At 37.4% G+C, this 20,011-nt stretch overlaps 1 protein-coding gene across 2 annotated transcripts in view; it reads right to left on the bottom strand.

Annotated features, from left to right (window-relative positions):
• INO80 (INO80 complex ATPase subunit) overlaps positions 1-20,011 on the bottom strand; it is a 61,801-nt gene that overhangs the window by 31,238 nt on the left and 10,552 nt on the right. For both annotated transcript variants that reach the window (XM_058026175.1, XM_058026176.1), the window contains 19 exons: positions 19,213-19,374; positions 17,638-17,758; positions 16,187-16,401; positions 15,148-15,201; positions 14,194-14,397; positions 12,714-12,909; positions 12,437-12,504; positions 11,912-12,121; positions 11,224-11,304; positions 9,997-10,092; positions 7,356-7,415; positions 6,619-6,761; positions 5,469-5,553; positions 4,859-4,976; positions 4,379-4,464; positions 3,246-3,413; positions 2,644-2,777; positions 1,792-1,859; positions 581-674 (listed from right to left, as the gene is read on the bottom strand). In XM_058026175.1, coding sequence (XP_057882158.1) covers positions 581-674; positions 1,792-1,859; positions 2,644-2,777; positions 3,246-3,413; positions 4,379-4,464; positions 4,859-4,976; positions 5,469-5,553; positions 6,619-6,761; positions 7,356-7,415; positions 9,997-10,092; positions 11,224-11,304; positions 11,912-12,121; positions 12,437-12,504; positions 12,714-12,909; positions 14,194-14,397; positions 15,148-15,201; positions 16,187-16,401; positions 17,638-17,758; positions 19,213-19,374 — 2,363 coding nt within the window. The remainder of the gene's footprint in view (positions 1-580; positions 675-1,791; positions 1,860-2,643; positions 2,778-3,245; positions 3,414-4,378; positions 4,465-4,858; positions 4,977-5,468; positions 5,554-6,618; positions 6,762-7,355; positions 7,416-9,996; positions 10,093-11,223; positions 11,305-11,911; positions 12,122-12,436; positions 12,505-12,713; positions 12,910-14,193; positions 14,398-15,147; positions 15,202-16,186; positions 16,402-17,637; positions 17,759-19,212; positions 19,375-20,011) is intronic.

The raw sequence follows: 20,011 nt of genomic DNA, 5'->3' as shown, positions 1-20,011 counted from the left end.
TTTATTACAGTCCCTATTAACCTGACTCAGAGTCCTTTCAGACTACACTATAACTTAAAAGATCACCTCTCTTTCAAGATAATATAAATCCACAGTTCAAAGCCTATACCTCAGAATGACATTCCATATTAATAACAAGACATGTGGAAAGTATGGCTCAGGGCTGAAGAACAACTACCACAGCACAAGCTTATTCCACGTGTGTTTAAAACATGAAGTGCAACTGGTAAGAACTGCACTGAAGTGGCCTCCTAAAGTCTGGATTTTGTGCTTGATAACACCAGTAACCTGCAGCATGACCTGAAGCAAACTCTCCTTTTGCCCTTTGACCACCTTGTGTATTTACAATGTCAACTCTTTGTAACACAGGATTTCTTGTGACAGGGCATAAAAACTGCATTGCATAATGGTGCCCTATACCTGGAGGAACACTCTAGAAGCTGTTCTAGTATTAGATAATGATAGAGAAATGATAATATTAGGAGGCACAGAAAATGCATGCAGGTTTAGAGAGGAATAACTGACATCATCTGTACTTTTCCTGTAATTACTAAAAGAGAGAAAAAAAAGTTGTCCTCACCTGGCTAAGTGTCCCTGATTCATAAGGTTTGCCATTTCTGCTGGAGAGACATCAATAAACCGGAGGAAAGAAAAACAGCTTTCTTCATTGATGCCTAGGTCACAGAAATACTGAAGTTAGGCCAACACATTTCACAGACACTCACAGCTGAAAACTAAATTTACTTCATCCATTTAGGATACACATTCTGTGATACATGACAAATCTAGGTGAGTAAACAGGAGATCTTAATTTAACCTACATATCTTAGAAATACTTAACCTAGATCTTTTAGAAAGTTCGGTTTGAATCTCTGTTGCCAGACTCCATGCTCCAGTTCATTTTGCAGTGTGGGCAAGAGAAGGGCTCTTACCAAGAAAGAGGAATACATGCTAGGCCCAAGTGCAGTGGACATTTGTTTCACTTATTAAGAATCAACAGGCAGTGTGAATATTTGCAAATTTGAACAAATATCTTCCAGAACATGCATACCTCAGGATGCCTGTCTCACACGCTCCCTCTCACCCAGGAAGTCAAATGGGTTAGAAGGAGCTGCAGGTGTTGGTAGAGAAAAGCCTTGCAGGCCCACCCCTGTGCACTGCACAGCCCCAATACCAGCTGAAGAGGTCCACACTAACAGATTTCAGCATAGTAATGCAGCCAGTATCTCTCCTGCTTTATACTTCTGAAGATTTTCCCATCTCAGTAGTTAATGATCTAATTAGGTCTTGTAGGAAAAATACCCAATCATCTATAATAAGTTGTATCTGCCAATACCAGCAGCTTTTCTGGTTTTTTTGCTCATTGATAGATTCTGGGTCACTTGCATCTCATCTAGTTTCTAGCTGAAAGTAAGTTGGCAGTTTAAGATACAACACAGAAAGTACTGAAATGAATCCAAGATTTCTTAGAATTAAATCTATGAAAAATTCACATTAGATTAAAAAGGCAGCACTAATCTATTGAAGCAAGTTAAAACAAGACAGACTGAATTAGGATACTGCACTAGGATTAAGCAGTAACTAAATGACAAGTTATCCAACAGATTATTCCAGCTGCTTTCCATTGTTTCCTCTCTGAGCAAATTAAATGTACGTACAAACACAAACAAAAATTCGAGTAAGTTCTTATCATATTATCTCAGAGAACTAATTAATCTGGCCTCTCAGTCCTTCCCCCTGAAGAAGAAGGCATATTAAAATCCAACTTGCTTCCCAAGACTGAAAACCTACCCTTCCTGTGGAAGAGAGACTGCTGGATGTGGTCTGGTGCAAATGGTGAAAGTAAAACCCGTAACCACCTGAAAATTAAAGGAACAAAACCAAACAACATCAATAAGAAGGTGCTAACACATAACATGTTCAATCACACAATCACTTCCTCATAAAATACTGTGGTAAGTATTTTAGTGCTCTGAATATCTGGAACTGGACAGCAGTAGAAGGAAAGTGCCATCAGTCCACATGCACTGCTGTTTATTTGACACTGAGACACACCATTGTTGTGCTGGAACTGCACTGTATGTTTCTAGAAAAGCTGGTCTTGTCTTCATACACATCTCTCTTGTCTCTTCTCTCAGCACTTCTCGTAACTGAATGCAGACAAAATCAAGAACTGGCATGGTTGGAGAAAATAGCAAACTGCACTTGGGCAGATTCTCCTCATCCAAGGTGAGCATTAAAAGCTGTCAAGGCACTAGCAGATGCTCATGTTATACCATGTTGCAACAGACAGATACTGACAGTTTCCTGGCATGAGAAAACTCACTAAAGGGAAATCAGGTGGGGCTTTTTGTTATTTCAAGGATCTCTTGAAGCTCAATTCTACTACACATCATCAGCAACAACTCTAAATTCCTTTTCCTGGCTTTCTTACACAATCAAAGGGATATTCTGTGATTAGAATTCCACCAAGAAAGAGCACCTATATCAGATGTTTAACAGCTGAATGACTAAAAGGAAATGGACTGCTCAGCCAACATCACTTAAGTACACCAGGTAAGGGAGCTAATTAGCATTTATAAAAATAAGTGTAAGTAATAATACTAAATATGCTAAACTGGATAGGAAGTGGAATAGGCTTGCCTGTCCCGTGAGTGGTTGAAGACCCTGATCTGTCCATGACGGTAGAGGAACTTGGAAATCTGGTATGGCTTTAGGGAGATGTGAAATGGAGACCAAGTTTCTTGTCGCTCAAACAGCTCTGGGTGATTGCACACCTGTAAGACAGAGAGCATGTCAAAAGCTGGGAGGAATTAACTTAGTCCAGTGCAGCATCTACATCCCAAATCAACCATGACCAATGATCACTGAAACTTTAGTATTGCTTAATATTGCATGGTTATTTTAGTGTATCTGCTCTGAATATGGCATCAGACCTTTTGCTATTCATGTAACAGCTACTGCCTCTTCTTCCCAACTGAATGGCTTCCTTCAGCCAAAGCAACCTTTGTAACCACACCAACCTTTGTAACCAAATCAGTTAGCAAATGCATGCATCATAGAGCTAAAACCCTTCTTCACCCAACATCAATGCTACACTGCATCTGAAACACAACTGAATTGCATGCCAATTTGCTTGCCTATGCCAGATTTTTTTCAATACGGTGTTTTCTAGAAGCCACATCTTAGTTTGGTGCTAACCAATGATCATACTTTTCAAAAATTATTATTTAAAATAGCCTTACCTTCCTAAATTGCATGACTAGATTCATGAGACTACTAGTGGTGGTCTGTGCTTGCTGAGTAGTGCCCATTGATGACTGCAAGAGGTCATCAATAGAGATTTTGTTTTTCAGAGCTTGGTACAAGAGCTTCTGTCGACTTGTCTGCTGGCAGTACATAAGAATTTCAATCTGCAAAATGATAATGAAGATTTAGCCATTTCTTTCTCTAAAATGAAGGATGATAACATTAGTGTACATAGAGCTGAAACACACCTTGAGGAAAACACAACTTCATCAAAAAATACATTTATAGGCAGTTGCATTCAGATGTGCATTTCAGGATCTAACCTGGAAAGAACTGGACTGACAGATGTGTTTTGGAAGGCTTGTGTAATGATGTGGGAGACAGACCTTTAAAAGTACATGAACACAACTGAGTAAACAGATGGATTCTTAAGAAGCTGACATCACACCTGCAGCTGATCAGTTTAAAATCTGACCTCAATTCTGCCATCCTACAGCTCCCCACTCAGACCCATGCTAAGGAGTGCCAGGACCCACAGCAGCGACCGTGCATCGCACAACAACAGTGTCTGTGGGAAGGCCACTGAAATAATTAAGCTCATCAGAACAAACCAGATGTCTCTCAGCCAATGTCTCTCAACCTGTTGACCACAGGATCATCTAGTATTGCTAATATCCAGGTGAAATTAAGAGACTGGCAAGAGAAAAGAGCATGATGCTGCCACTATGCATTTCTCTGTACAGGCAAGCAAAAAAAATAATCCTAAATCCATGCCAAATCCTTCACAAAGGCAACTGGAAATGTTTATTACCCAGTAATTGATGTATTAATCTCCTTCACAGCCATTAGGGATACTTCTGTCAACTTAACCAGGACTGAAGATATTTCATTTCTAACAGGTAACAAAATACTTTCCTAAGAAAAACGTTTATTAATTAGAAGTTCTTCAGTTACATTCACATCTAATGACATTGCTGGGATGAGGTGCAAGAAAGTGAAGGTTGAAGAGAAGTCTACAGTCAGATTTCAGGTATGCAGACGGACAAACAAGTTTGCAAGAACCAGATCAGAGAACAGAGCTATGACAATAGAGCTGTAATACCCATTCCAGAGAAATACTTTTTCTCACCTTATCTGACAGTTCATTTTCCACATCCTTCTTGATTCTTCTCAACATGAATGGCTTCAGGATCATATGCAAGCGGGATAGCTGGTCTGAAATAAAGGGAAGGGGAAAGAAAGAACAATTACCTAGTCAGAAAGGAAAATTATATAGTGTTTTACGACAAATTAAGTCCCTAACTGCTCAGCCATTTCCCCCATGTGAGTTCTTACCGCACAGAGTTGATATTTTCTCTGTTGATTTTTCTTTTTCAAATGAGTGCTGTGCTACACTGTTTTTTTCTATTCATTACACATGCTATATTACAGCCAGATACAGAAATTTTAACATAAACTATCAACAGCAATCCAGTAATTATGCATCTCCAATCCCATTATGCATCCTCTGCTTTAGATGCCACATCTCATAGAAAATTTAGCCATTTTTAGTTCAAAAAGGCAACAGATTCTTAATATAAAAATCATAATAGTTACACACTGCACTCACTCTCATCAATAGCAGATTTGTTCTCTGCATGGCTCTCTATGTCCTTAGAAAACCACTCATTGAACTCTTCATGGGAATCAAACAGTGTTGGCATGATAAAATGCAGCAGGGCCCACAGCTAAAAGGAGAGGAGAAAACACCAGATTAGCAAAAGTCATCCTACTGTGGATAAGGTAATTGGGGATCCCAAAATCTTGCAGCTCTTCATAAGCAAAATGACTTCACTAGATCATGAGACATGGCAAAATTAAACAAAACACCAGCTGCATTCTCTTCCTGCCTCCCCCCACAATGCCACAGACAGACCAATGCCAACTTAACAGAATCCCATTAGAAAGCAGTGACAAACACATTCTAACTAGTGCAGCCAACAAAAGGAAAAGTCACCAGAATTAGATTTCATCTAATCTAAGTTTTACTTCAAATATCTTTAGTGGCAAGTTTCCATATTTTTCCCTCCCAGGGCTGATCCCATGTTTGTCTGTCAGTGGTTTGCTACAAGCATGATCCCTCAACCACAAAAATACAACAGATTTCTCAACTGTTTACATATGTTTAGTGTGTATTATTGTTACAAAGAAAAAATCCACTCTTTTGAGCTCCCAAATACCTCAGCCATTGTGTTCTGGATTGGGGTACCAGTCAACAACAATCTGTTTCGGCACTGGAACTGTAGTAGGATCTTCCAACGAACACTGATGAATAAAAGCAAGAAAAATCATTTATAGAGAAAACTGTAGAATGATATGAAACATAAGGTATTTTAAGGCAAATTGTTTCCAGTGAGTTTCCCAAATGATCTTTGGAAGCCACTGGACAAAACTATTACAGCTGTTCCCCAGTCTTTCAAAAGACAACTACAGGAAAAAATAACCTTTTTCCAATTAAAAAAAAATAAAAGTGTGTAATTTATTATATTTTTCTAAATATCTTTTTTACTCATTTTTAAAATAAATGCTTATTAATAAAGTCTCATGATCAGAATAATAACTTTCCAAAAGAAACAGGTAGTTTGAATCAGAATGTCACGTATTTTTCATACTTTACAGGAGGAAGCTTATAGGCTACTGTGACAGTGTGCTGAGCTATACATTAAAATAATCTTTGAGGGGTGGTTTCCCAAGAATGCTGAAGAAACAAACTTTGGTCAGAATCAGCCTGCATCTAAAGTAGTCCTCAACTTACTGCAACTTGAACAAAGGTTATGGGAGAGCAATTACAGAAATAAAGACAGACAAATCTATTACTTGAAAACAAACAGAAAATTTTCTGGCATAGAGTCTCATAACACAGACTGGGCTTTACTGCAGCCAACAGTACTCATGGGGTTCTGACCTTCATTCATGTCTGGAAGTGCCACTGAATAAGGAATCAAAATAATGCATTTAATGGAGCCAATATAAGCAATATAAGCTAAGGACTACAGACTATTCACTAGGCAGAATTATGTGAGTAGTCAGGAGGGAAAGTGAACAGCATTTCACACTGTTTTGTTTAACTGTCCTGTGCTCCATACAAGTTCCTGCTCCAGAGCTACCTTTTAATTACATTTTACGTATTTGGAAAATCTAAATGCAAAAAACCTAATAAATCTATCCTGTGTCAGAGAGTTATACAGATATTTAACTGGGTTAGATACTTAAGGGGTCTAATGTGTTTCAATTTTAACTTCTATTAATTTATGTTCTCTTGATGCTTTCTTGATACTCCTCCAAGAGTCTGATACACAGAAAAGATTTTGCTTTCAGTTAGTTTATTACCTGGAGCTACTCTTGAGTGCTTGTGCTTCATCCAGCACCATATACTGCCACTTCACTCGCTGGAAATACTTCACATCCTGCACTACCAGCTGGTAACTGGTAATTACCACGTGGAAAGGAGCATCCTGAGTATACAGTGTCTTCTACAACCACAAAAGGAGAAACAAATGTCCACATAACGTAGGTACATTGTCAAGAGTTCACTGTAATTTCTGACTTCTGTTTTACAATCTTCTCATTACTATTGTATTTTTCACAGCTGACTTGTAAAATTAATTATATCACAGTTACTCAACTAGTGGACCTGGACTTCAGCCCTTGAACAAATTCAGACCTTTCTTAATGTGCAAGGCAAGACAAGACCTGGGTACTGACCCCTACAAAATGCTGTTGTTAAATAAGGAACAATCTTGACAAAACTGCAGGGATTCTGCATTGGGATATCCCAAGCTAGGTTACTCAAACAGAAAAACAGTCCTTGACACTGAAACTTCCAGATGAAGAACAGAGCTCTAGTTCTCCATCTGAACCCCATGCCACATTCAATTGCCCTGTATGGTATTGCTTTTCAGCACAAGAGAAGTCTTCCACCTCATTATCTTAATGAAAATGTTACTCCAGGAATTAAGAAACTCTGCATCCACACCACTAGCTTCATTTGGTGACATGTAGCAACAGTTTCTGGTTTACTGTGCACAGAGAAAAACAGTCAAAGTACACATTCATGCTGGCATTACCTGACTCCAGAACTTTCTGATCACCTTTCTGTCATGGGGATTTCCCCAATAAGGTAGCACCTGAAAAAGTAAAAAAATCAGAAAGACATTATTTTCAAATAATGACACCAGCTCTGGAATTTTATAGTCTGTAGTCTACAAAATGACATACTTCTTTCTCCAAAACAACAAAAAGGGAAATTATCTTTTTACCATCGAGAAAAATCAGAAAGCATTTAAAAATAATTTACCTTAATAAAAAGAGCATTCCAGGAGAAGGCATCAAGAAACTTGGCCTGATCAAGCTATGATGAGAATCTAAAAATGTCCATTAGCATTTAGCACAAACCTTCTAGTCAGTTTTTTTTCCCAAAAATTGATACTTTGCTTATGGCAGAATGAGGTCTGCACTCAACTGCTATAGTTAAAGCTAGAGGACTAGAAGACTTGTTGCCTGTTTAACAACCTCCATGGTCCTGTTGGTTTTCCATTTCAGAACTGACCCCAAAGAGCTGAGATGAAGTTAAAATGTCTGGCATGAATATATTTAATATAAGAATTTTAAAATCAACCACTACTGCCAGAGAAAGCCTTTAAACTATCTGCAGTTCAAAACTGTTACTCAGACCTTTGCACAGCACTGAATCCTGCCACTAGTTAATAACACTGTACTGCCATCTCCTGCCTGGTGGAAAGACTTACAGTCAGCTAAGACTGGGAGGTTTGGGAGGGAGGAAGAATGCTGCTTGCTGAGGTGGTGAAAAGTCTTACAACTTCAACTGACAAGTTCCAAAAGCCTTTAATTGAATACTCTTCCTACTGTTCTGTTTGTAAAACAACCAGACTGCCTAAAAAGTGATTTGTCTTTTTGTTTACATATTCTGCCAGGGACATAAATTCACTGTGATTTACTACAAGCAGAACTGACTGCACACTTCTGTATGATTAGAGGAAGAAACAAAACTGGTTGAAAAAAAGATTGACTGAAGTTATAAACATGTGACAGTAAGTTTAGAAAACTTATTTTTAAAATACATTTTGTTCCATGGATGAGGTAAACATCAGCATGCAATAAGATCAGCATGCCAAAGAACAGCTATACAATGATATAAACAGTTTGGTGTTTAAGTCAAAAAAGAGAAAACTATCTTTTCACAAGCATCCTGACTGCAATTTTCAAACATTTGCTGTATTTCATTCCTGAGAAGGAGAAAGCATAAACAGTTGCTTGCCTATTCCATACAATGAATAGATCAAAGAAGTGAGACAAAGCAGATAGATTGGCCAACAGCTCTCAAGTTTTTTAATCAAGAGCCCCTATTATTTTGGGCTATGAAAAGACATGAATGGATCGTTTTTAGGTTGTGTTGGCTTTTCTTCTCTTTTGAATACCTCCTCAATAACACAAGTGTTTGAATTTCTTCAGTTGAATTTCTTAGTTGCTTTAAAGGCTCAGTAATGCCAATTTATTCCAAAATTGGAGTCACTGGAATAAAAAGTATTTAACTATGCTCTAGCACAACTTCTCTTCATACAGACACCTCAAACTAAACAACACCACAACCAATGTACAGTCTCACCAGGGTCTCCAAAGCAAGCTATTTGGTAAAAGCAAAGTCCTTTAATTTTGCCTTGCCCCAGATTCAAGTATCACTTATAGTTACACATTCAAAGTTTGTTCCTCATACTTTTTTAAGTAGCCAAGACATTCAAACAATTAGCCTGATGTTACTGCTTTACTGGTTACTCACAACTAGGTGTCTTCTACTGTTTTCTATAAAAAGGAAAATCTGATGTTTCAAAAAAAAAAACTCAAGACTTCTTTATATCAAAAGTTATTATGTTAACAACCCAAATACTTAAATTATTATCTGTTTCTCTTTGCAGATGTAACTACAAGCTTCTAACACTTTTGCCTATCCTGAATTCTGAAATTACAGCACTGTCTTAGCAGTACACATTTCTTTTCAAATTTTCCTTTGCAACACTCCAATGTTTCCACTGGGGGACAGGTAAGCAGCTTGTTTTTCAGTAACGGATAGTTCCTTGCTTTCTAATTTACTGTTTACTATTTCTATTTACTATGCTTTCACATTCACAATATACCTGAAAAACTCCATGTTTTCTTTCAATCTTTTTGCTCTTATCTATTTGTGCTTCACTTCTCTGCTTTTCCTTGATTATTAACTGTATGTCCATAGTTGTTCCATTTTTCTGTAATAACTACATTTTACTTCCCTGTTATCTGTTCAGCGTTTGTTCACACACAATCTTTATATGACTCAAATTCACATGAATGACTGAAAACATAGCTTTAACCCCAAAGACATTACATAAAACTTGGTATGTAATTCTTGGTTCTGCTGCCAGGCCCACCTGTTACAATTACACACCCACTTGCTGACCTACTACAGTTCCTTACTGAGAAGGTGTCTTCAAGTCAATGCAAAATGAAAACCATGTGATTAAAGTCAGAATATTTTCAAGCCCTAAATAACTAAACACTTCAGAAAAAAAACAGGATGATGGGAAAAAATACCAGAAAAAGGTCCATTACAGAGTTTCATATTCAGTAAGCACCCAGATATGATACAGAACTCAGGAGAACAAAATGGTTTGCTCTCAAGGAAACAGAAAGAAATGTCTTGGACATCCTTATTACCTTAAATTTAGGTACAAATCTGGCAAACTCCTGGTGCCAGTTGTTCAGAGTAGAGGCAGGTGAAATTATTAAAAAAGGTCCCCAGATGTTCTCTCTCTGGAAAACACACATAAAAAATTAAATTTAAAAAAATAATTGAAGTGAAGTGATAACGAGATAGTTTGATATGGCTTTAAATCTACTAAATGACAGTGACTACACGAGAGGGAACTGTATGCAAAATAGCAAAACTCTTCCAGCACAGCAGGGTGATACAAAATCAAACAGAGCAGATCTAATGTTTAACCAAAACTTATTTCATAACAGCAAAGTTCTTCCCAGAACAAAATCCTTTGTATCTGAGAGTTGCCACCTGCATGTTACTAACAGCCCCTGTCGTTTTGATAAGAACTTGAGGTCATATTGAAAAACTTTGCTCTGCCACATCACAAATTACAGTGCTCTCTGGGAAATAACTGAGTTGATCCATTAATATATTAGCAGTTACAAGCTGGCCCTCCTAAGGGAGAGGCAGAAGAACAAAGTGCTGTGTAACCTTAGAAAAACCTCAAGGTGCGGTGTCACAGGAAGACAAGCTTATCTTGTTATTCTCTCTATGCAGATGAGCTCAGGAACCTTCAGCTCTGCACACTTTTACAGTATTTTGGCCAACAGTAGCAGTAACATAAAGAAATGCACACAATTTGGTCACTAGTGCAGTAATTTTGCTTCTAGTATCACTTCATTGATATCTCCTATTTAGGGCAAGTGACTGGATTGCAATCAAGACTGTGATTTTTAAAATAAATGTATCTATTTCTGCATTAAGAAGTAAGCTCCTGTTGTTAATTCTGTTTTGTTTGTCTGCCCTGGCACAAAAGAATCGCCATGCTTCCTACAAAACCCCACTGGAATATGGAAATTAATGCTAATTGCCATGAAGCTCAGAATCTGAGCACTTTGATCTGTAAAACTCAGTGAACCATCAAATGTGCATGTTCTCTCCTGAGACTTTTACACTCAGTGCAAGTGAGAAGATTTTACTCTGTGAATAAATGAAAACTCTATATAAATAAAAATTGACAAACATTCATATTTGTAACTATTTCAATGGCTCCATGTGGAAACAATGTATAAAATACTCTTTAAGACATTTAAGCTTTATAATTCAAAATTCATTTCCAACATGTGAAAAGTATCCATCTTCTATCAAACGTACCACCCAGGAACAAGGTAAAACCCACCTACCTCAGCCAGATGTGCAAGGAGAGCAATACTTTGTACTGTTTTACCCAGACCCATTTCATCTGCCAGGATTCCATTGATGCCCTGCAAAAGATCCATAAATGAACACCTTCACTTAACTACTTTTTAAACTACAAAGAACTGGTAAAACAGTTGCTACTGAACTGAGGGGGAACAGCCCCACTGTAACAACTCTGAAACTTTATCATCGCTTGCATCTGCTCCTGAGAGGTAATTGATCTCAACTATATTTCATTCATCTCTCAGTCTTATTTTTCCCCTAGGCCTCTCTGCACTTCATGATCCCATTGTGACCTGGGCACACTCACAAGGACAAGACTGCCTGCAGCTTATCAGCTGACCCAAGCTTGAAACAGTATGCAACTCCAAGCAGGAAAAGTCTCCTCCACATATGATCTAAGTGATAAAGAGTTGTATAAACCACACAAAGAATACTGAACTCAAAGCCCAATTCAAAGCTGTTATGTACTAAATAATCAAGAACTTCGATTCAATAATCAAAGAATAATCAAGAACTGGTACATGGCCTACCTAGTACTTTTCTTTTTTCCAAATACATTAAATATCAACTATACACAGTCTATTTTTAAAAACAGTCGATTTTTGGGCTAACTTTAATGGCTTCAATAATCCCAGAAGTTATAAAAATTTGCAAGATGTACTAATATACCTGCTCATATAGGTTGGCCAGCCAATTCATGCCTTTCAATTGATAACCTTTCAGTTTTCCATTGAAAATGGTAGGCTGTGGAATATCTTCTCCTGCTCGGATAGATGGGTTTGCTAAACTGTAGCTCTCTCCAAATCCAGTCCCGGATTTGTTAGCAGCCCGTAAAGCAGCTGCCCGGCTCTCCTTTGCATCTTCATCAAATGATCTGGTCTGAACAGGAAGAGGAAAGTAATGCATAAGATGGTGAATATATTAACTTATCAAGAAACTGTAGTGTAAAGGGCTTTACAATTCACATTAAGACATGATACTTGTCAGAAATGAAGAGAAAATGAGTCTGTTCCACAAGCCCAGTAGCCTTATGTTCTACTGGTTTAACACAAAATGTGTATATGGAATTAAATTCAAATCTGGTCCCCGGATTAACCTGTTTGACTTGACTGCTATGAAATACACTGCTGGTATTGTGGCTTCTGCCAATTACTCTGCTTGCTCTTCTACTTCATGGATCAAAAAGATACATACCCGGGCTTGATGAATCTGGTAAGCATCCTCAGCATTCTTCAGAGCTTGGGCCTTGTAATAGTTGCTATCTGAAAATACCAGACCCATATGAGAACTCTGCATCAGTAACCAGCCAAACACACAAAACTTAACAATTTCAAGCACAATAATTGCAGCAATCCTTGCAGAGGGACTGCTGCAATTATTGTGCTTGAAATTGTTAAGTTTTCACGGTAACACACAGAGGACAGTAAATTTCAAAAGAGTGCAAGGAAAGCACTGTAGATGAATCATTTACCATAATCTTCTTGGGTGATGTTGACCACTACTCCTCCACCAATATCAATCTGCCTTTGGGTAGAGCTGTCTTCCAGTTTGCGCAGGATTTCCTCCTGTATCCCGTCATGTCCAATATCTCGTTTACGACTCATAAAATGGGCATACAATTCAGTTTGTGTGATCAGGAAGTTCAGTTTTCGCTGCTGTCTCTTAGCCTAAGAGAAGAGCATTTACCAAAAACAAAAGAAGGGGAAAAAGAGACAGGACAAGAGTTCAATGTTAAAATATAATTAAACAAAAAAAAAAAATCTAATAATGTATCAACAACCAATCTATTTAGATTATGTTAAGCATATCACTTTGAAGTGCTACATTATTAGTTGCGCATAAGAACACTGATCAACTCCATAAATATCTATACTAAAATATAAAAATGTTGTAAATGAAAAGTTTTTTTAAATTCAGTAATCATTACAAAAAACACCATAATCTATTAAGAGAAAGTTTCAAAGTTTTGTTTACACTGAAAAACAAAAATATCAACAAAAAATAGCATGACTTTAGTGGTTTGTAGTAAAGGAACTCAGCAGTTAAGAAATGCTCTCATGGCAACCTCACTCCCACATTCTGTTACTTATTAGTAGAGGGAATTATGGTAGTACACATGAGTACATCAATAAGTAATAGATTTAAGATATTATCATTACTCAGCATTCAGCAAGGCATTGCAAAAGCTCTGCTCACCCTTAGGCTTTGGCAAAAAATGCAACTGTTAAAATTTGTCTATTTATCTAAGTCAGCACAAAACTTTACCAAATGTTAATGAATTTGCAAGAATGAAAGAAACACAATAAATGCAAGCATAATTTAAGCATTATAATACCTTATATTTAGTTTTAAGATTCAACCTTTCCTCATATAAGGTATACATATCTAAAATAACAACCACAGTTTCACTAGAGAGCTTTTACAAGGAAACTCTCTTGAATTCAATCCCTTTTACTCTGTAATAAGAGTCCAAGAAGTTGCCAGTTGGCTAACAAAAAAGCAAGCACAAAAAAATTCTGCATCTCGTACATAAATAACAGAATCATCTTACAGCAGCAGGGGAAAAAAAGAACAGGACAAAAAAATTCAATGTCAATGAAAAAGTGTCTTCGCTTCTGGATCCAGAAAGATATACAAACCATTACAAAATGTTGGCCCTTACCAACACTGAGCTGTGTATGTCTGTGAGACATGCACAGCTTCTGATTCCTTCCTCAATTTCACTCAATTATAAAGAATTTATGCAATCTGAAGGGTTTTTTCAATCACCTCTTGCTAACATTAGAATAATTACGTAAACAAAAATAAGACAGCAGAAGACATATGTGGAATAGCACCAAAACAGAACAAATAACTGAATCTCATGGCTTGGATTCAGAAACTCAAATTATCTAGTCACTTCTGTGTCTCCTCAGCATATGAAGTATCAGCAATCTGTGATTTTGCTGTACCTCTCTCATCTCCTCATCCAGCTTGCGTTGCTCCAGAGCCTCCTTCTCAGCTCGTTTCCGATGCTCTTTTTCCACCTTTTCATACTTTTTCCAATAGAGAAGCATCTCCTTGGTGAGACGACGTGCTCGTGGAAGAGTTTCCTTACAGTTTTTCTGGGCCTGGATAGCAGCTCTCCGGACCTCCCTCATGCACTGGTGGGCCAGCTAGAAGGAAATAAGATTTGGGAACAGTGATAAAATGGGCAGATTGTAAAGAAAGCCAGCAAGAAACAGTATCATATTTAATTATAAGCACGTCTGATACTTCAAAAGAGAAAAAACTGTGATACTTTACTCAGCAGCAATACAAATGAATGAGACATTTGAGCATAACCCCTGAAAAGTACTCAGAAAGCTGTTATCCAGTGTTTGTAAGCAAAGTTCTCCAGGTAGAAACAATGCCAATTCTCAGAGAAGACTCTGATGAGAAGATGGATTGCTTTCGCAATCACTTGTGCTGAAAACTGCTCTATTTAAAATCTCAGGTCCTCTACATATTTATCTAAATTAAAGCACTTAATATTCCAAGAGTCCCTTTGATTTCAACCAGAACACTTAAAACCAGCAGGTTTTAATTAGTGGATAGACGGGCAACTCAAAAGTTGAAGTGTACCAAAGCCACTAATGTACAGTATCAAAGATTAGTAAATTTAAAATGTACAAAATAAATCTTTCAAAAGCCAGAAAGATCTCATGAAATGAACTCATGTTGTTTGTTTCATCTGTTGCTTATGAAACAAAACAAAACAACACAGCTAAAAAATGAAAAGCCTTATAATAAATCACAATTACTTGTATACAGTTCTTTCTCCTATATTGCCCAGCTAGTATAGTCAGTATTGTAAGAAACAGAGAGGTTACAGTTTGTTTATTACATCCAGTACAAGGAACAGTATAAAACTAAACACCACCTACCTTTTTGCTGTTGGTTAGGAAGAGGTTACGGGCTGAAGCTTTCTGTTTGTATGCCTGTAAAAGAGCACAATCTGTAAATTAGTTAAAGGGTAATAGCTTCACAGTATTTTTAAAAAATCACTATCTAGTCTTCAGCAGGTACATGCACCAACTTCAGTCATGGACACTACTGTATAATTGACTGAAACAGCTTTTCATCCCTAAATTACTGAAGGCATACATAAATATATTCCAAATCCTGAAGGAAGCATGCAAAACACCTCTTTTTTCATAATTGTTTCTTTAATTACTACTGTTGCAAAGCAGAGGTCTCCTATTCCATTTTTATCACTGAGGGAAACAATATTTTCCACTGTTTCCCAAAGATGTTAAGAATTTATGTAGATCCTATGTTCTTCACATGATCAAAATTCATCTTTTGAAAAAATATGGTCTCTCTCACTGCACGTATCCTTTGTTTGGCTTTTAAGTCCATACAGGATGACACAGTCATGACTTGCAGAATTCAAAGTCTGCTGACTGTGAACTTCAAAAAGCAGGTTTTAAGGTCTACTCTGACCATCTCAGAAAACTACCAACAGTGAATCCAGCCTTCTATTTCAAATGTGCCGGAAGCTTATGCTGTAAATGATACAAACACTTTTCCCTAATCTGCTTCTGAGGTAAGGTTTGAAAAACACAGGTGCTGTGACTGAAACACCTATTTTCTGAACTCCACTGTAAAGCTAGATAGTGGTTTGGTCTATACTGCCATCCTGCAGATCAGGGTGAGAAGCTGCTAGAGCTTCCTGCACCTTTCATTGCCGAGGGTTGAATAGCCACAGCAAAGCATGTGCTGCATGATCCGTTTAGTACCACTGGTGATATTTCAAATACACGTTGCTTACGGATTGCAGAATTCCAGTTAGGTCATTAATGACCACCAGAAAAATCAGGTCTTACTTTACTCTGTTTTTCTAAGTGTCAAGTCCCCACTAAATTAATTTCTTATTTCACTTTCTTCTATCATCACTGATCTACTGCCACTAGCCAAGCTCACCTTTGGTAACTCCTTCTTAACAATGCTAAGCCACACTTTGCGCCGACGCGCGTTAAGTTGCTCAATAGACAAATGCTTTTTCTTGGGCCCGGGTGGAGGTGTATCGTGGGAAAACTTGGCAAAAACTTTGGTCTGGTGATGGTGGCGTCGTGGTGACTCCTCAGAAGAGAGTTCTTCATCCCGTCTCCTCTTTTTCTTTACTTTTTTCAACTTGCCTGCATGGCAACAACAATCATAAAAATACATTTCTATTTTTGGGTACATTTAATCAGGCACCTTTCCTGAGTAAATTCTCCTAGTCAATTTATATGTTGAATCAAGAAAAAAGCCAAACTTATCCATGTTTTCTGATTCTGGTGCAATTAATTTATACTATTAGATATTTCCTCAGTACTTTATAATGGAAAGATTTTCCTGTTTAATAGAGGGGTGAAATGCAATTACTTCCACCCAGGGAAAGATGCCTTGAGAGTTAAAATGTCTCAGACTTGGTGCACGTTGCTTGCTTTGCAGCAATATTCTACTTAAAGCTACATAAAGGCAAGACTGTTAAAGGTGACAACACTATCACTTGGTACAATAAGTCTCAAAGCAAACTTCTCAGCAAGGAGAAGATTGCATTGAAATATAATGGCACATAGTCATGTCACACCAACTTTCAGAGGAAATTGATACTGGTATCAGATATTAAAAATGTTCACCATGAGTATGCAAAATTACAGATGCTGCAAGCATAATGGAGAAAAAAACCACCACAGTTAAAGGAACCTGCAAAAAGAATGGAAGCCAGCCTGAAATAACCCCTTTAAAACACAGCTCAAACTTAAGTACTTACACTAAGAGAGTTCACCTTATGCTGACAGCTCATAGGCTTCTCTGCTTCTTTACAGATTTACAACTACTGCCAGGCCAAAAGAGAAAGGCAACTGTATTTCCTGGCAAATGTACATCTCAGAAACTCCAGCTGTTATGTCAGAGATATAATTCTATTCTAAATGACATCAAACATCAACTCCAAGTTCCCTCTATTTTCCAGAAAACATTCACCCCCTGAAACTTCCGAATCGCTAAAACTACAAATTCAGGAATAACTGCAGCAGGTACTGGTTAAGCTCTTTAACTTTTCAAGGACCTATCACGTTTTCAAAACACTCTTGAGTAAATGGTCCATGATACGAAACAATGTTTATGGATTCCAAACTACTGAATAAGGTCCACAAAGAAAATCTTGAGCCATGAACTCTCCAGTCACACACCTTTTTTCCACCCTAGCTTTCTAGAAGCCAGATGATAAAGCACAATATTTTCTGAAGACATTTTTCTTTGCCAGAACTTGGTATTTCCCTGCAAAACCCACAAGTTTTGAACATTTATGTTTAATTAAAGGAAACAACGTAGGACAGAAGTTAAATCCCAGGAGCCATTTAAAAGCATGAAGTTAGTGACTTTACCTTTTATTTTTTTCTCTTCTTTAAACTTCTTTTTCTTGGGCCCTAGCAGGTGGCGCTGCTGCTCGTAGTAGGGGTCGTAGGTAGAGAGCAGCCCTGCGCTGTAGTACTGGTACTGCTGCAACTGAAGGGGAGAGTGAGCAGGTAACAGAGACAGCCCCCAAACAAGCTCAGATCCTGAACATAAAGAAGAGATCAGGAAGCATGCACTTCTCCATATTTTGCATTTGTTATCAACTATCAGAGAGTCTAAAGTGAAACCACTGCTCCCAGGGGTGGGCTCCAAGTTGAGCGCAGGGAACCCAGCCCACCTGGTTAAATAAGAGGTGCAGTGAAGGTTGCACTTTCAGAACATACTGCTCTGTCTTTTCCACACAGGTGCTGCCCAGCAAGACAACACACTACATGAAGAGGTCCAGTTATGGACCCAACATTTGCTTGGCCTGCATTCCCAAATTACATACATGTTCTACTTTATCATTCCAAAGGATGTAAAAGGACAGATTTAAAGAAAAGGCATTTAAAAGACTTCCACAAGGACAAACAACTTGAACACTCAGATTGTCAGGTAAAAATACAGCTGCCTCAACATTTTTTCCTCTAAATGATGAAAAATGCCAGTATACTCCCAGCATTATTGAAATGAAGTAGTGAAGAATTCCACACAGGTTACACATAAACAGGCAAATTAAAGGCAGTACTGCTCAGAAACAAACTAATTAAAATCGAAGCATACTTTTAAATTAATAGAAGATTTTTGAAAAGTGAGATCACAAGCATAAACAAACTTTTCTGATATATGTTCCTCTCCCTCCATAACTGTGTACTGCTGATCTAACAATCTCTCACTGGTTAATTTCACTGGGTATTATTTCTTACAAGTCTGAAAATAAGTATTTGTGTAAAATCTAACAAAGCTATGACCAGTTTAAAAATGTGGTGTATGAATATTTGGGTAGCTATGCAATATTTCAAGAAGCTAATATTGGTTCAGAGCTTTACAAGAAAACAAAAGAAAGAAGTAGAGAGAAGCAAAGACCTGTGCGGAAAAGTATTTCTTCACTCTTCTGGAGAGATTTGAAAAGAATATAAAACAGGAGGACAAATTTTAACTTCAGACACATTCTCAGATAACAGAATAGAATAACCTCCTTCATCTAAGACTTTCTGCTGCAATTCAAATCAGCAGTGAACATTTCTGTAAAAGCCCTTATAATCTAAAAAAATACATTATTAGAATCAAAGCAGCCATGGAATTTGGCTTACTATTAAGAAAAATGCAAAAATGCAGCAGACTATTTTCTTCTAAGAGAAAGAAAGAAAATATCAAAGGAAAGTCCAAAACAAACAACTAGTACTAGTTGTGTACATTACTGACAGATTCACAGCATCTTTCATTCTATGTATGTAATTGATTCAATAATCCTAGTCTAAAAGTGCTGTTAGACAATTACTGCCTACCAAACAGTATATTTTCCAGTTCACAAAATTATGAGTTTTGATAAAAACATAAGAGCAGTTAAAATAATACAGTTAAAGGAAAGAATAAAAATCAAGAAAATGTAAACATTGTTTTACCTCCTTGTCTTTGCTATATTTACTTTGATGCAATTTTTTATACTTGTGTAATCGCAGCATATCGTGAAGTTCCTCCCTTGAAAGAGAAAATTCTTCTTCCTCCTCTCCATCCTCATCACTTGGTGAATCTGTGTCACTGGAATCATCACTCAGAAGGATACTCTAACAAGAATAAATGGGAACTAATTTAACAATCCCAAGTCCCTATTTATGCAAAGGACTTTTGAGCCTTTACCTAATAAAGGGGTGTGGGTCTCACCCAACAATGATACTTAGCACTAACAACGTGTCCATCTAAAAAGACTCAGAAAATAGATTTCTGAGGAGCAGACCTGTATAGCAGTGAATCCAATACACATTTTCTGATTTGGAGGAAAGTAGTTTTCTGTTAGTTTGTGACAGTTAAATCATTTTAGTCCACTTTGTCTGTCTGTGGTCTCAGTAAAGCAGCAGTGAGAAAAGCCAGGATAACAGCAGGGGTATTTTGTGATGTGTCGTTTGCAGGTGCTTCCCTACCCCATTTGTAGTTTGTCCTGCTATTCTACCACTTCTACCTGCATCGGTTTCTGCAAGTTTGGCTCTTGTTTGACCTCTTGGCAACATGTTTTTGCTAACTTGAGATGGCTACAATACAGTGAAAACGCAAAGACAGCATAAAGCCACCATTCCACTCTCTTCTGCCATCCTCACTGAGACCTTGTAGTGAGTTCAACATAAAAACAAATTTTCAGTCAAGTTCCAAATCTCCATTTAATACCTTTTATAATATATTAGTTTAATTTAAAATTAATTCAGTTTC

This window comes from Melospiza georgiana, chromosome 6 (genome assembly GCF_028018845.1).
Source record: "Melospiza georgiana isolate bMelGeo1 chromosome 6, bMelGeo1.pri, whole genome shotgun sequence".
NCBI classification, from domain to species: domain Eukaryota; kingdom Metazoa; phylum Chordata; class Aves; order Passeriformes; family Passerellidae; genus Melospiza; species Melospiza georgiana.
The sequence above is the reverse complement of the archived record's forward strand: the minus strand, read 5'-3'. Positions and strand labels throughout refer to the sequence as shown.